The 16,187-nt window shown below is 49.1% G+C and overlaps 6 protein-coding genes across 6 annotated transcripts; 3 read left to right on the plus strand and 3 right to left on the minus strand.

Moving 5' to 3' along the window:
* Positions 1 to 588: 588 nt before the first annotated feature.
* Positions 589 to 5,170, plus strand: LTR84_008678 (uncharacterized protein; the record flags this gene model as incomplete). Its single annotated transcript, XM_064852223.1, has 3 exons — positions 589 to 1,853; positions 1,983 to 2,561; positions 2,605 to 5,170. The coding sequence occupies 3 exons, from the start codon at positions 589 to 591 to the stop codon at positions 5,168 to 5,170; spliced, it is 4,410 nt and encodes a 1,469-aa protein (XP_064701497.1).
* Positions 5,171 to 5,761: 591 nt separating this feature from the next.
* LTR84_008679 (uncharacterized protein) lies at positions 5,762 to 7,786 on the minus strand (the record flags this gene model as incomplete). The annotated part of the gene is made up of 1 exon (XM_064852224.1): positions 5,762 to 7,786. The coding sequence occupies one exon, from the start codon at positions 7,784 to 7,786 to the stop codon at positions 5,762 to 5,764; it is 2,025 nt and encodes a 674-aa protein (XP_064701498.1).
* A 409-nt stretch (positions 7,787 to 8,195) lies between these two features.
* On the plus strand, positions 8,196 to 8,936 carry ANB1 (translation initiation factor eIF5A; the record flags this gene model as incomplete). The annotated part of the gene is made up of 4 exons (XM_064852225.1): positions 8,196 to 8,213; positions 8,355 to 8,624; positions 8,687 to 8,819; positions 8,872 to 8,936. The coding sequence occupies 4 exons, from the start codon at positions 8,196 to 8,198 to the stop codon at positions 8,934 to 8,936; spliced, it is 486 nt and encodes a 161-aa protein (XP_064701499.1).
* A 595-nt stretch (positions 8,937 to 9,531) lies between these two features.
* LTR84_008681 (uncharacterized protein) lies at positions 9,532 to 12,045 on the plus strand (the record flags this gene model as incomplete). The annotated part of the gene is made up of 4 exons (XM_064852226.1): positions 9,532 to 9,724; positions 9,903 to 10,012; positions 10,075 to 10,400; positions 10,464 to 12,045. 4 exons carry the CDS (start codon positions 9,532 to 9,534, stop codon positions 12,043 to 12,045), a joined length of 2,211 nt encoding a protein of 736 aa, XP_064701500.1.
* A 748-nt stretch (positions 12,046 to 12,793) lies between these two features.
* On the minus strand, positions 12,794 to 13,972 carry LTR84_008682 (uncharacterized protein; the record flags this gene model as incomplete). Its single annotated transcript, XM_064852227.1, has 1 exon — positions 12,794 to 13,972. One exon carries the CDS (start codon positions 13,970 to 13,972, stop codon positions 12,794 to 12,796), a length of 1,179 nt encoding a protein of 392 aa, XP_064701501.1.
* A 949-nt stretch (positions 13,973 to 14,921) lies between these two features.
* Positions 14,922 to 15,350, minus strand: LTR84_008683 (uncharacterized protein; the record flags this gene model as incomplete). The annotated part of the gene is made up of 1 exon (XM_064852228.1): positions 14,922 to 15,350. The coding sequence occupies one exon, from the start codon at positions 15,348 to 15,350 to the stop codon at positions 14,922 to 14,924; it is 429 nt and encodes a 142-aa protein (XP_064701502.1).
* Positions 15,351 to 16,187: the final 837 nt, after the last annotated feature.

Genomic DNA, 16,187 nt, shown 5'->3' on the forward strand with positions numbered 1-16,187 from the left:
TTCTTGATACATACCCTACTCTGGCTGTTGGCGCTTGAACTCGCCTAACTTTGCCAGAAATAGGGTATGCAAACATAATATATTGCTAATAGCAGCAACAATAAGTACCCAGAAGATTTCACAATCTGCACGTGACTGCGCAATATCCAACCTCTCAGCCTCATCGCAGGCACTACCCATTGCCATCGGTAGTCGCTCATCTACTGAATGTCAAAAGATGCCGCGATTGAGGTCATCTCTTGACACTGAAAGCTTATGGGCCTCGACAAGGAAAAAGACGCCTCTTCGTCAGCGGTTTGACAATTGAGTTCTCCTCCGAGCCCTTTAGGAGCCCGCCTGATACGTGCTGAATTCAAGTTGTTGCAATACGTTCTGCCACTATTACATACGCCCTCGCATCATTCCTGTCCCTCGAACTTTTCCCTCGGTGAAATCCGAGCGACTGATCCGCCTCCTGTACGATCGCTCGGTGTGCAGTGGAGCCCCTGCAACATTTCTGGCTCTCAGCCTTGCACTCTCTTCCCGTTTTGCGGGCCTTTTGCACTTCTTTCATGCAGGCAGCGTTGTTGAATTAGGCTGTCGCCGAATATGGCTACATCCGTGCAATATAAGCCGGAAGACTATACTATTGGATGGATTTGCGCATTAGCGATAGAGTTCGCGGCATCGGCCGAAATGTTGGATGAGGAACACCCAACATTAACTCTTGGTTTGGAAGACGAGAATTCCTACATTTATGGAAAGATAGGGGACCACAATGTTGTCATTGGCTGTTTACCAGCTGGGAGAATAGGCCTAGTATCGGCGGCCACTGTTGCGATGCGAATGAAAGCGAGCTTCAAATCGATAAGGCTTGGACTCATGGTGGGTGTCGGAGGTGGAGTTCCTAGTGATGATGCAGACATACGTTTAGGAGACGTAGTCGTGAGCAAACCATACGGCCAGCACGGAGGAGTCGTTCAATACGATATGGGCAAAAGGGGACTTGAAGACCATTTCTTGAGGACGGGGGCTTTGAATGCACCTCCACAAGCCCTGCTTACAGCAACAACCCATCTTGAAGCCGCTGGGCTAAGAGATAAGCTGAAAGTCCAACAGCATCTTGCCAAAATTGCTCGCAATGCTCGATTTGTTTACCCACAAAAACTAGAAGACAAGCTATATGAACCACAATCTAAACATGTTGATGGTAAGAAGACTTGCAAAGATTGTAACGCTGATGAACTAGTTGAGAGAGATGAACGTGATTCCAATCATGTTGTGATACACTATGGGACTATAGCCTCGGGAAACGCAGTTCTGAAGGACGGCTTGACGAGAGACAGGCTGCATCAGGAGCTCGGTGGCGTCTTATGCTTCGAAATGGAGGCAGCTGGGCTAATAAACAGCTTTCCATGCTCAATTATTCGAGGAATATGTGACTACTCAGATTCTCATAAGAACAAAGGTTGGCAGCCCTACGCCGCCGCTACTGCTGCCGCTGTTGCAAAGGAGCTCCTGACTTACATCCCTGCTGCTACCGTTGCCACATCGCCGACTGTCGACGAGGTAATGGTGGATATGAAGGATCTAGTTATCCAAGTATCTGAAAATGTCGAAATTGCGAAGAGAGTGGAGATGCAAGTATCTTGTGAGTGGTACAGCTATCTCCAAAAACACGAGATTAACTTTGCTATAGCGGCTGAAGATGAAAAAATCTTGCAATGGCTCTCGCAGTTTGATTTCTCCAACGCTCAAAACGTCGCTCGGACTTCCAAGGCTTTAGGAACTGGTCAATGGTTTCTGGAGCATAGAGATTATATTGATTGGCGAGATTCGTATCAGGGTCTGTTATGGCTTCATGGAGTTGGTGCGTATTCTCAAGGACTTCTTACTATTAAGGTCCAAGGTTAACAACAAACAGTTGGGTGTGGAAAATCTGTCTTGTGGTAAACTATTGCACTTGATCTCATATGACGTGATAAGCTGAATACTTGTTCTAGCTCCACGATTATTCGCGATCTTGAACTTTTTTGCCTTGGAAGTTCAACAAAGAAAGTGGCATATTGGTACTTTCAGTTCAGCGATCTTGCTACGCAAGATGTCAGGACCATGGTGAGATCTCTTATTCGGCAATTAAGCACGCTGCCGTTGCATCCTGTGGTGCGTAAGCTTTCAGAACACCACAAAGATCGTGGCAGTCAGCCATCTATGGAAGAACTCAATACTACACTGGATGCTGTAGTTCGGGCTTTTGAGGGAGAAATCTATATTGCTATCGATGCACTAGATGAATGTCCAGAAACGGAAATCCAATCCGAAAGAGCCAAGTCACTAAATTGGATGGCTTCTCTGACTGCCGCACATGCTAAGAATCTGCATCTCCTTGCAACTGGCAGGTGGGAACCAGATATACGCAATAAATTACGAGATGTGGCTTCCAGAGCTATTGATATTGCTCCATTGCTCAATGAGGATATTAATCAGTACGTCACGGCTGCCATCAAGGAACAAGGGCTGTCTAGATGGGGTCAAGACACCACATCTCGAATTGCAGAGAAATTGCTTTCCGTCAACGAGCCGTAAGTTGTCCAAATTTCAACGACTGAACTAACGCCCTTGTAGGAGATTTCGTTGGGCAGATCTGCAAATCAAACGACTGAAGCGATGCCCATCGGAAGATAGCATTTGGGCGGCGCTGGAGAGTATACCAAAAAGCTTAGAAGCAACATATCAAGAAACACTTGAGAAAATAGATGATGACAATAGAGATCATCTGAGGAAGATATTGATGTGGCTTACCTATGCTTACACCCCCTTGAGTTTAGCGCAAGTCGCCGCCATAGTTGGCTACCCTTTTACTGACGATGTTCTACGAATATGCACCAGCCTCTTGGTAACAATAATTGATGACGAAAGCGGTGAGAATCATGAGCACGCTGGGGACAAAGTCGACAATGAAAAGGATTATATCATCAAGCTAGCGCACTTCTCAGTCAAAGAGTTCCTTGTCTTTCGACAACTAGAATACGAAGGGCTCTTATGGTTCCGGTTTTCCGCTGCTTCAGCCCACTCAAGCATCGCGCGAGGCTCAATCTCTTATCTCGTTGATCCGAAAAACTATCTCAAGTCGAAAAGGCACGTTGATACAAAACCTCTTGCGAAATATGCAGCACGGTTCTGGCCAGAACATTACAAGGAAGCGCGAAGTCCTGGCGACAACACAGAACTGCAGCAAAGCATAGAGCTGCTTTTCAGCCCGAAATATTCTCGCTCATTCTCCAGCTCTTTGCTAGCTTTCGATCCCGAAGACGAGTTTCACTATTCAAGGGAACATGAACACAGACATCCACAGCCACTATACTACGCAGCCTTTTTCGGAATGCAGACGACGGCCGAGCAATTGTTTCGGACAGATGCTCAGCTTCATGATCGAGAGGGAGTTTTTGGAAATGCATTAGGCGCGGCTGCCGCTGCAGGTCACATTGAAATTGTGCGGTGGCTCATCAAACACTATAACTTCTCTTCTAACATTCTCAATATGTCTGAAGTTGTAAAACACATTTCAAAGAATGTCGGAGAAATTCTTGGAGCTCTGTTTGATGCAGGTGGCCCCTCCGTGTTATCAGGGGATGTATTAATGGCTGCTGGAAAAGATGCGAACTCTACAGAAAAATGCAGCCTGTTGCTCGATAGGCTCGATCCTAGTGTCCTACAAACATTTATAAGGTCGGTAGCAGATTCGTGGACCTATGAGGCCATGCAGCAATTATTGGATCGATTCGGGTCAAAGGTTGAGATTGAAGAGGACATATTGGTCAAAGCAGCCGTCAATTGGACTGATTATGGTATCCAGAATACGCGCCAGAATAGTGTGCTGGAAATGTTGTTGGATCGTTCGATTTCAAAAATTGAACATCCAGACAAACTGGTCCAGGCTGCGCTGGCAAGCAGTAAGCCTGGCTTGGCCAGAAGACTTGCAGATCGATTTGGGGAGGCCCTTCAGATCACTGATGGGATTCTGAAGGCTGCAGCACCGCATCCGAGAGACCTGAAGTTTTTCTTGGATCAACTTGATCCGACGACAACCATCACAGAAGAGGTCTGGGAAGGGGCTGCAAAGGATCGGGAGTCAATGAAGCACCTACTTGCTAGATTTGGATCGGAAATTGAGGTTACAGAGGAGATGTTAAAGCAGGCAGCACGTTCCGGTGGAGAATCGATCAAGTTCCTAATATCCCGATGCGGGCTTGAGCTGATTACGGAAGACGTTGTGAAAGCGGCGGCTCACAGCTACCATGCTCAACCAATGGAGGTACTACTTGAATTATGCGGCACAGATATTGTCACAGAAGACGTCGTTAAGGCAGCAGCCCAGTGCTATGATGACGAAAACTTGACGCTACTACTGGATCGGCTTGGGCCCGATATCCTCACACAGGAAATCTTAGCGGCAGCAGCAAGCAGCGGCGCAAATTTTGAACTCGTGCTGAAGGAGGCACGTTTCGACACAGTCAACAGTCGTGTTCTAAAAAAGATATTGATTTATCCCAAGTCGTTGGAAATGCTTTTAAATCGCTGGGGTCCACATATTATTGGGAAAGAAGAGTTACAACAAATTGTTGCCCGACCATGGACTGCCACGACGCTAAGAGATGTGCAAGAAGGCGATGAAAAAGTCACGTTCTCCGAGGAGGTTCTGAAAGAGGCGGAAGACCTCCCATGGGATGGTCGTATGATGCGCGTGGTTTTGGACACGGCTCTTGCAGCCGAGGAGTCGCTGGAAGACACCACTCCAATGAATGAAGATTACTTTGAAGAAGAGAGCGGCGAATCAGGCATAAGACAACTGCTGCCTTACCTGGATCCGACTTTTATTACTGAGGAGGTGCTGCGAACGGCGAGGTGGAGTCATAGGACAACGTGGCTCTTGCTCAGTTTTTTGGGGGTAACTGATTCCGTGAGTAGAGAAGTGCAGACCCTGATAGACCAAGCCAAACCACAGCATGACGGAGAGGCCTTGGAAATCATTCATTCCTCCTTGACTTCCGAGTGCAAAATGAAGGCGGAGGTAATACTTGCTGTGATTAAGGAACAGAGAAGTTGGAAAGAGGAGGGCAAGGCGATTGTGGCTGAATTTAATGAGAAGCTGGCTAGAAGAGCTAAGGCAGTGGCTGCTTCACGGGCTTAAACTATACAGGTTCCGCATGGACCAGTCAAAGTATCTCAAGTCTTATGTAAGGGGGAAATACATAAACAACTACTGAAAAAGCTGGTTCCATATGTAATCCATGATTTTACAAGGATTATTCTGCGTATCGCACTACCAGTACACAAGGCAGAGGAGCACAAATCTCATGAGTTCGAGGAATGAGGGGAGAACAATCTGCCCCGTCGTCCACAAAGCCGCCAGAATCAGACCAGCAGTGTTATACCGGGCCACGGTGAGGAAGTGAAACAAACTAGAATAGCGCAAATGGAGTATAGGAGAACGAGCGGAAGCCCGACAAATCTTGGAGAGGGAGAACAATGACAGGAAAGCTAAGAGAGAAAAGCTCGGAGGGCAGAGAATGTGCATCACGGGTCAAGGAGGTCGACTAGGGAAGGCTTGAGGCGGCGAACGGTGCTGTTGGAAGTGGGACGTGTTGTGCGCAATGGAAGAGAATAAGAACTAAGTGGGAAATGATATAATATTTCGAATCCTTTTGGCTGTCTGTTCTATTGTCGTCCATCAGCGCTCACTTTAATCGCTACAGTCAATAACATACGCTATCAATCAAATTTAGCGAGCCTTAAGCTCACGGACCACATTACCAAAATGGTCCTTGAGGTCTTCAGCAAGCTTACCTTTCGTGTCACTGACTATGGTCAGGACCAGGCTATAGTTGTTGTACAGGAATTTGTTCCGCTTGGCAGCATCGCCACCAACCCCCTTGGCTAATTTGCCCAGGAGTATCTCGTACTCGGATCGCAGACGGCCGAGACTTTTCGAAATAGGTTCGTCGTCACCAGCATCTGCGCTGAGGGTCAAGATGCCATGTAGGAATTGACCGAAGCGTTGAGTGACCGAGTGTGGGGCCACAGACGTCTTGGAAGACTCGTTGGACCCGGCGCCGACAAGAGAAAATGCAGCTGCGGCACCCCGAGCGGTGCCCACAGGGACTTTCTTCAAGGATTCACAATGTGCGTCCATAATCATCTGAAAGCGTGGCCACAGGAGGATATTGGTGTAGTTGATGTATGAGTCTGCAACGGGGACTTTTCGTCTTTGGAGTTCGAATGCGAAATGCTGATTCAAACGAACACAAAGGAGAATTCCTTGGCAATCATTTGCATTTTCCACTAGCCGCTTTGTCAGACTGTGACCCATGGTAAAAGTCGACTCAAAGATTTCGGTCACACGTCGGGTAATTTGATGATAACTACTTGTAGAGAACAACTCTCCACAAACCGCATACTCCGCACATATGTTGTCCACAAGGGCTCGGTTGAAGTTGCGGAAAGGCGTCTCCATGTAATGGGCTGCTTTGCTGTCTTCAGCCAAGTATGAAGGTAAGGCGGAGTCATTCTTGGATTTGAGGACATCTTCTCGTCGACCAAGACTGAAAGAATCATGTTGCGGAGCACTGGTTTTGGAGCTTCCTAGTACATTTCTCCGCGCAGGAGCAGATTCCGAGCCCAGAAGATCATACTGATCAAATACATGTAGTTGTAGTGTTGACAAGGCGTGCTCGTAGCGACTGAAGTGACTGCTATAGTACCATTTCATGGTATTGACATAGGCTTGACCTATTTCTTCGGCTAGGACAGGGTGGGCTCTGGCCAAGAAATTATACAAGTCTTTGTATTTCAAGAAGGTCTGTTGTTGAATCACTTGGGCATTTATATTGGGTGACCGAAGAGCTTTGATTTGAGCCACGATATAGTCCCTGATCCGTTCAATGGCCTTCGCATTCAAATCGTCAAGCAGAGGTTTGAGATCCTGTAGGGCCTTGACGTTCTCATCTTGCTTCTCCTTGGCTTCTATGAGAGCCGAGCGGGCTTCAATCTCATTGAGCGCTTTGATGAAGTTATTGTTGATAGGGCCCTCGGCAATCGATTTTACTGTGTAAGGAGAGAGGCTTACTTCTTCAACGGCTGGACCTAACAACTTCTCAACTTTACGACGGTTCTCAAGTTTTGCATTGAGCTGAATGGAACGAGCTTGGAGATTCTCTATTTCAGCGGAGACTTGACCAAGCTCAGCCTTGAAGTTCGTCAAATAGCCCTCGACAGAGTTCAGAACTTGATCGCATTCGGCTATTGAATTGTGGAAGTCTTGATATTTCTGGCGACTTTCCCTTGCGGATGCTTCAGACAGACTTTTCAGAGGCTGGGGTCGTTGAGGTGGTTCTTGCTGAAGGAATTCCTCAAGGCTGAGTCCTCCAAAATCGACATCTACTTCCCGAGGGTTCTTATGTTTGATATTGTCTTCCTCAGAGCCATGTCCGGATTGACCAAGGATACGTCGCAACAACTTTAAAGGATCTTCAACATCGGAAGGTGGTCGTTGTTCGAATCGTAAAGAGGAGCCATTGACAACTCTTGGGGGTTGAACGAGAGACGCAGTGGATGTATTGGCACTCAAATCCAAGGAGGAAGTGGAGGACCTAGCAGGACCGGAGAGGCCAAGGCCATGTCGTTGCGGAGGAGCAAGATTGGAGTTCTTCCGGGGCGGGGCAGGGGAATAGGGACGAGAGGGAGTGAGTGAGCCTGTTGGAGTGGTAGCGGAAGGAGCAGTGAAGCGGTCCAGCCACATTCCAGCCATGACTGGTGTATTGAATTAACGAGACATGGTGTGCTGTGAGTACTGGGATGACAGGCTGGAAAGAAGTTGGAGATGCACATGAGGCTCTGAGAACAAGGCATTATCACGTGACTCTGATGATCACGTGGCCAGTCATTGCCAAGACGCCTTGCCTATATCGGTATAACGTGGTTTTTATCGCCTTTGCCCCCGCCTTCAGTTCTTTTGATCCCACTTTGAAGGCTGTTGTTAGTCGGAGGACTTGATATTTTACCTGGGCCTGGCTTTAACTCTCTGCGAGACTTCTCCTCCTTCTATCCATCCTCATTTCCACGATCTCGCTTCAAGCCCGGCCAGTCCAGTCCATTTGTCCTCCTTCCGTTTTTTCATCAACTACATTCTTTACTCAAATCTCCCCTCATCTCTCACCATGGCCGACGACGCGCAGGTAAGCTTGGCTCCCACTCCCCCGCCTTGTGTGTTGTGTTGGCTGGCTTGTCGCAGTTGCCCCCAACTTCGAAACCACTCTTTGTCATGTTCTGTATTCATAATTCTCAAGTTCATTTCATACTGACGATGGATGTTACAGCATGAGCATACCTTCGAGTCCGCTGGTGACGCCGGCGCCTCTGCCACCTACCCGATGCAATGTTCCGCCTTGAGAAAGAACGGATTCGTCGTCATCAAGGGCCGCCCATGCAAGATCGTCGACATGTCCACCTCCAAGACTGGCAAGCACGGTCACGCAAAGGTTCACTTGGTTGCTCTTGACATCTTCACTGGCAAGAAGTTGGAAGATCTCTCCCCATCCACCCACAACATGGATGTCCCCAACGTCGTTCGCCGTGAATATCAATTGGTAAGAGGTCCAGAGAGATACACTGGAGCCATATCAACGATAATAACAATGGTAATAAACAGCTCGATATCACCGATGACAACTTCTTGTCCCTCATGTCTGATGATGGTTCCACCAAGGATGATGTCAAGATGCCTGAAGGTGAAGTTGGTGACAAGATCCAAAAGCTTTTCCGTGAGGAGGAGAAAGACACCAGTGAGTTTGAGTTGTTTGTTGGACTCGATATGCAAGCTGATCTCATCCACAGACGTTATCGTCCTTACTGCCATGGGTGAGGAACTCGCCATGGACGCTAAGGAGGCTCCCAAATAAATGAGACGCGATTCTCAAAACAAGCAGCATCTCAATGGCCGCCTCTACGTGCCTGATGTGTTCACGGATTTCACGAGCAATACAATGTCAAGGATGAGCGTCTTGGTGTCGGGACAATGTGCACTCCAGATTATCTAGTCATCGGGATTACTGGTCGGACCCTTTCGTCGAGCTGGATAGGCCATGAATTTTCCGACTTGCTCCCAAAAAGCATGTTTCAGACAACTGGTTGCAAATGGGTAGCCTAGCATTTTGAAGTATGGTAGACGAAATCAAAGCAATTGACCCCTAGTTAGTTCATATGACCATGGTTGGGGACCAAGTTACCCTGTAGACAAGAGACACAAGCTCACCTATCGTAATTGATTTGATTGTGATTGGTTGATCCTGACACAGCCTGTTACTTCAAGTATTTCGATGCTCTTCGTCAACTTTGACAATATGATACTTGACGAGACCGGGGGACTGTTCCATCGCTAGTGCAGTGAAGTTATCCCGCGTCCTTTTAATTTACCACGGCGACAACCTGATATCCAGCCCATAATTCCACCATCTCCAAACATCAACATGAGAAATCGCTTCCTGACGACAACTCATGGCGGAAGATGACGGCTGTGAAATATGTGGCTCGACGGATTTCGCAGTCGACGATGACGGCCGCACATACTGCGCCAACGGACACGATCAAGGCCGTGGACCTGTCACCGCTGAAGACGACCAGGACTTTGTCCGAAAAGGCAAGGTAGTGAGGAAGAAGGAGAAGAAAGTCAAGCAGAAAATCTCGAAAAGTGAGTAGGGCCTCTCTATCGAGTTGTTTTCGAAGATATGCCATCCATCGTTGGAGGTGGTTTCTTGAATCTCCCAATCCTGAGTGAATGTATCACTTTTATTTATATGGCCGGATAAATCCACACTCTGGATGTTCTTCATTCTTAAGCTGACTGAGCACCCCTCTCGCCAACACAGTCCTTCGAGGCGCCAAAGCATACCAGCTATACCTACAAGCATGGCAGTACATTCTCTGGAAACAGAGCTACACGCTCGTCCATCAACTTGGGCTGCCAGCAGACCTTTGGGTTCGTATATGAATCCAAACCATCCGACATCTTAGCCATGAACGCTAACAACAAAAACCAAGACCGTTGTCCGAGATCTCTGGTCTCTGTGGTTAACGAAGCTCGAGTCGCGACTGCAGAACGACGCGCCCACCTCAGGTCCAGACGCGTCGGAGAGTGAAGGCCAGGTCAAGGACAAGAAGTCCGGTGGTGACGAAACAGACACGGACGGCGACGGCGACGGCGACAGAGATACGGATGCAGAAGCGGCTGATCGTGGGTCTGGTCATCGCAGTGATGGAACAAATGATGCCGTGAAGAAAGGACCTGGCCTGATTGACACGGTCGTGCTGAACTATCTCGCTATGATTCTACTACGATGTCCCATTGAGCTGGCGACGCTGCTCAGGTGAGTCTAGATACCATCAAGATCTCATCATCTACAGGCCTCAAAACTGACCATGAACATCAGCTGGATTCAAGCAGAAACCATCGTCTACATCCGTGCAATCAGATTCATCCCACAAGGCATGAAAGACAAGTTGCCAAGTGAGTACCACGCGGCACTCGACACACCGACTCGTCTACCTGGGCCCGACGACCTGCAGCTCGCCGTATACCGACGTGCGCAGATGTTCGATCTGTTCTTCGGCATGGTCACGCCACCGCTGAACCATTTCCCGTTCTTCATCTCGTACACGCGCTCCCTCGCCCTGCCAATCGAAGTGTATAGTCTCGCGTTGCGTCTCAATAGGATCACGAAGTATGAGTTCGCGCATTTGGAGCAACCTGCCACAGCAGCAGGGAAGGCAAAATCAATATCACGCCGCATTCCCCACCGCCGCCACGCAACGAGCTATCCAGAAGCACAGATAATGTCGCTGATCGTCGTGGCGACGAAACTGCTCCACCCATTCGATAGCGCAACAGTCACACGCCACCCAGAATCCCCAAACGACCTCGCCACACTACGCATGGACTGGGAAGTCTGGCTGGCTGCGAAGACGGAGATGGAGACGGAAATGGAAAACTCTCTCGACTCGATGAAACCCGGCAGAGAAATGTCCCTCACAGATGCTGACGCGCTGAGCATGACCGACACCCAGCTCGACCAGTATCTCGACTGGTACCAGCGCATGTGGCTGAACCCCAGCGCTGGAGAACAGCACTCCCACTCCCAATCCCAATCTCATTCACACGGTCAAAATCAGCCTCAATCTCAAACCCAAACTCAAAACCAAGAACCCAACACCATCGATCAGACGATCCTGAACCTCTTCCCACTCCCACTCCTCGCAACAGCCGAGAAGACCCGCGCCGAGCACGTCGCCGCAGCCCAGCAGCGCGAAACCTTGCTCGCGAAGCGCATCGAACGCGTACAAGCATCGCTGAGCCCCGTGCGCGCCATCGCGCCCGCCGAGGAGGCGAAACACCACACACCTATCCTGCGACCGGGCGCGGGATATCCGCGGTATCGACGGGTACAGGACTTAAACCATCGTGGGGGAATAGAGAAATCCGCTACCGGTGTCGACGCCGTCAGAGTATTCCACGACGAAGCCGCGCACACAGCGTGCCTGAGTCTCGCGGCGCTGTTGAGGGCGGTGGCACGCACGGAGGATCTTATTGAGGCGTGGAAGCGCGAGAGGAGGCGGGAGGAGTATTTTGCGGCGGAGGCGGCGGAGGAGGAAGAGCAGGAGGAGGGAGGCAATGGGGACGAATATGCGAATAAGCAGGAGAAGGGCAAGGCTAAGGCTAAGGCTGAGGCTGAGAACCCTGGACCTCCGCATCCTTCGTCTAGCGCTGCGTTGGTTAGAGGCCTCGGCGACTTGGATATTGCGGACTTCGGGTCTCCTGCCTCTGTTCCGGCGGCGGGTTACGGTCCTCGGGACGGAGAGGAAGTTGGAGGGGGGGATTTGAACGGTAGTGATGATGATGAGGGGATGGCCGATGAGGATGGCTACGATGAACCAGGAGAGAACAGGGATGGGCACAATTACGGTGGAATGGATGTTGATATGGAGATGGCAATGGAGTATTTGCCTCAGCTGTGAATGAATTCACTTGTGTGGGAAGTGCAGAGCACGGGGAAATAGAAACCCCGGTGATCATCATGATCACACTGTCCAATTGAGAAGGCAACCAGCGACTTTGAATGTGGATTTTTGATTCCAAGCAAGCATCAAAATACGGATGCCACTGATTGAGTTTCGATTTGAGAAAGGGTTGCATGTAGGACACCCAGCGCGAGAGCCAAACGCTGCTCTGACTACTGACCATCGTGCAACAAACCCAGAAGTCCAGTGCCAATACACTTGCGTGGCTGGAACGGTCGTTCCTAGCTGGCGTTTTTCACCACATACTCTAACACTCAATTTGCTAGACGCAAACCACCGACAGATGGCCCACATCATCTTCTTCGCAATGGCATGCTTTGGGCCAAAAGTCCACTAGAAATACATTCTGACCGAGAGAATAATCACATTCCAGCTTAGATACACTGGTGTATGATTTCAGAGCCACACCCTGCAATAGGATGGTCTGGAATCTTGTGGGTTCCCTCAGTCCATAACTCAATGGTCTCCGAGCAACCATTTGACTAGAAATGGCGACCGACCATTGTGAAGATAGTAATCGAAATTTCAGTCCGGATTTGCTTGAAGGGACCTGATACTCAAAGATTTTGACAAAAAGGCGAAGACGCCGTTGATCGTTGTCCTGAGGCGGATGCTGGTCGAACGATGAGTCCTCATGTACTGTACAAGGGACGTCGGACGTTTTCTATTCGTTATAATGATACACCTATCCGACCGCGTTAGCAAGAATTCTCTCATTTTTGTGAGGAGAAGAACGAACAAGATAGTCAGGAAGCCCGAAGGACTCATAATTCAGTCTTCGGGCCATCTTAGCGAAACCCTCTGTTTCAATCAGATGATAGAAAGGAAATGGTGGAAACATGGCACCATCTCTATGCACATGCGCCTTGACCATGAGTGCCGTTCCACCCACTCCGTCCAGTGGCATGATACGCTTCGGGTCATAATCTGCATCTCCAGCAAATTTGGCTATCTTTGCCATCAGCAATCTATACGTTGGCATCTCGGCATAGCCCTCAAGCAGTATCTCATCAGGACCCATAGTGGCAGCAAGTTCTTGGGCAGCGCTGCTGTCCCGCCAGGAATTGAAATCGTAAGGTCGTATGTCAGATTTTCCATTATCATTGATATATCGCTGGAAACAGTTTGGAACAATGATGTCCTTGTCGTGACTTGCCAGGTCTTGGATCAAGGTTGGAGGAGTCTCGATGATGTCTCCATCTAACCATAGTACCCACGATGTGTGTGGTCCTATGGTGGTAAAGACAAGGCTGTTACGAGCCAGTGCCATGGTCGACCGTCGAGCTTTCTGATTTGCCATTGCATGACGTTCTTTTTCTTCTTGAGATATAAGCGGAGGGTCGAAGTCTTGCCTCAGGATGGTTATTGACTGAAAACGTTGTTCTTCCGGCCCAGACTGAGTGATCTTGATGGCTTCTTGCAAGGCTGCTGTGGCTGCATTGCCCTCCTTGTTCTTGGGTGTGACAAATCCAAGGCTTATGTGTTCATGGGGATAGGTTAGGGCGAGAAGGTTGTTCCAGTACTCAGGATAGAAACGTGCGAGAGGTGTCAGAATGAGGACCTTCTCATTGTTCTTCTCGGGGAACACGGTGGCTGTGAGGTTGTTGAGCTGATAATGGACAACAGGAGGTGGTCTTCGAACGCCGTGTGAGCCAAGAGCATTCTGCTGTTTGCGAAAGGCTGAGGTGGGAGGGCTGAGAGGGTTGTCGGCAGCAGCGTCAGATTTACGTTGACGCAGATCGGATGAGGCTGAGGGGGAGGAATTGATCTCATAGATGAAGTAAATGAAGACGACGAAGAGAAGGATGGCCAGGATTTGAGTCCGGCTAGTGGACCGCGACTGGCGCATGTCGAAATATGCCATTTCGTTGTCAAAAATAATGCAGAGTCCTAGTGTAGAGTACACAAGTTCAAGGACATGAAGAAAGCCTGCGTGTCACCTTGGACGATTCAGATGTCGCAGCATGATGTTATGGACACCAGAGGACCGAGGCAGAAGGGTGACTGAGGTGAGGTGCTTTTGGGGGTTGCACAAGAGACAGAGAAGAAGTGAAGAATGAAACTGGAATTCACCGTTGATGCTGTCGCCGTTAAAGGAGGATTTCCTCACCATGAATTGTCACAGACATGCAGCTCCAGTCAAAGTGGAAACCTGAGGCAGGAGAACGGGGTCCTTGCACATTGCACTTTACGACCACTGTAGAATGGCAAGTGCAACCCTAAAAATAATTCAACATACGACGCTTACGACTCCGGATCACAGAGACATAAGCGCAGGCACCGCCCTGGCAGCACTTTTTGCTAACAAGCCACACCATATTTCTACGCCTACAAGGCTGTTCTAGCGAGCATCAAGCACGCGATGATGGATGTGATATGAATTTTGTGATGAAGATGATGTGATTAAATTTCCCATATCATATGAACTTTTCCAGACTCAAGAAAATGCTCTGGTTGAGCACTGGCGGTAGATACACCAGATTGACCATCACCTTGTCAAACGGCCTGATGGATACATGGATAAGTGGGAATCAAGATTCCTTATGAAGGTCCTCTGTTTCGAGGGTTGGCGCTGGCACAACCCTCTACATTTTATAACAAACGAAAGTCGTAAGTGCTGGTGATAACAAAAGAACGCCAGGTTGTATGCAATAACGGAGGGCTGGAGTCGACTGTTCCTGGAAGTCGACGACCTGGATATAGATGCAAGCCTGTCTTCCCACCAAAACTCCGGAAATGATCAAATTAGATGCACGCTCAAAGAAATATCTTGAAATGGATGAATGTTGACAATCTCGAGTCGTCCTCACTCATCAGCGATACATGTCGATCTTCTTTTGAAAAAGTGATTCTTCCTTGTCAGGAGTTTGATCACTCCTGGGGCTCCGCGGTTGTGGACTTGTTGCCGGAGAGATTTTACCAGCACCAGCGACTTGGAAGTAGTCCGCAGCCTCATCCAGTTCAAGTGGCGTGACCGCTCCCTTAGGGCTTCCCAATGGATCAAGACGCGGGTTGCCAGGCTTGACGCCCATTGATGATGCTGCAATCTTGGATGATAGTTGAGCCCTCTCCAAGAATTCTTTCTGTTTCTCACGCATCAATCTGGGAGATTCAAGTTGGAGAGGCTGGGGGATCCTGCTCAAAGTGATGGTAGGGCTTTGAACACTAGAAGATGATGCTCCTGTTGAAGCGTCCAAATGGCTGAAATTGGCGGGATGAAATCTTGGTAGGTTCATATGCATGTTTCGTGATGATGTCCGGCCATGTGGTGCTGGTCGAGGTCGAGAAGGCTGAGGTGATATTGGTTGATTGCTGGTAGGTAGCCTTGGAGAGAGTGGCGAGGTTGGGGTATACCGCCCCGTATATGCTTCAGAGGATCGCATAACGTGGTGGCAACCTGTTGGTAGAAGACACTGCTTACGATAGATGGAGGGTTGCAAGACGGTAGTGACGACTTCTCCGGATGCTGTCCTGATGTTGTGTTCATGCAGCGACTTTGACCATATCAGGCGTCGAAATCTCGAAATACCTAGGTGTAAGGTGCGTAGTGGCGATGCTAAGGTCGGGTAGCTTTCGATATGATGTAGGCAGAATAGTCTTGGTGTAGTAATTCAACACAGTATCAAAACGACTTGGGTGGTGACAGTGTTCGAATAGTTGTCTGTGGCAGAAAGGATGTTTGTCGTGAAGCGTGTGCCAAACAGTAAGAGTGAGATTGGATATGTTATGTACGAAGCATGGCCTGGGTAAGGGTGAGCGGTACTTGGTTGAGCACCACTATCAGTACCGCGCTCTAGGCGAGGCCTTAGGACCACTATCCTGGTTTAAATGGACCAGACACAAATAGCAATAGATGGCGATAGTGGCTTTGGCAAGGTACCTGGTCGCACAAGTGGGCGACTGGCAGACTGCTAACTTCTTGGTGTGAACTAGGTGGGTGCTTGTGGGCTAATTGTTGGTATCCGTACAACTTGGGGGGCCAGGTGATCGGCAGCCTGAGGGGGATTAGAAGTGGAAAACGATGGAAGGATCAGCAAAGCCAGACTCCCCGTTAATGGTCAGCAAATTCAATACTGAAA

The sequence above is a fragment of the Exophiala bonariae genome, assembly GCF_035927105.1.
Source record: "Exophiala bonariae strain CCFEE 5792 chromosome Unknown scaffold_33, whole genome shotgun sequence".
Classification (NCBI taxonomy): domain Eukaryota; kingdom Fungi; phylum Ascomycota; class Eurotiomycetes; order Chaetothyriales; family Herpotrichiellaceae; genus Exophiala; species Exophiala bonariae.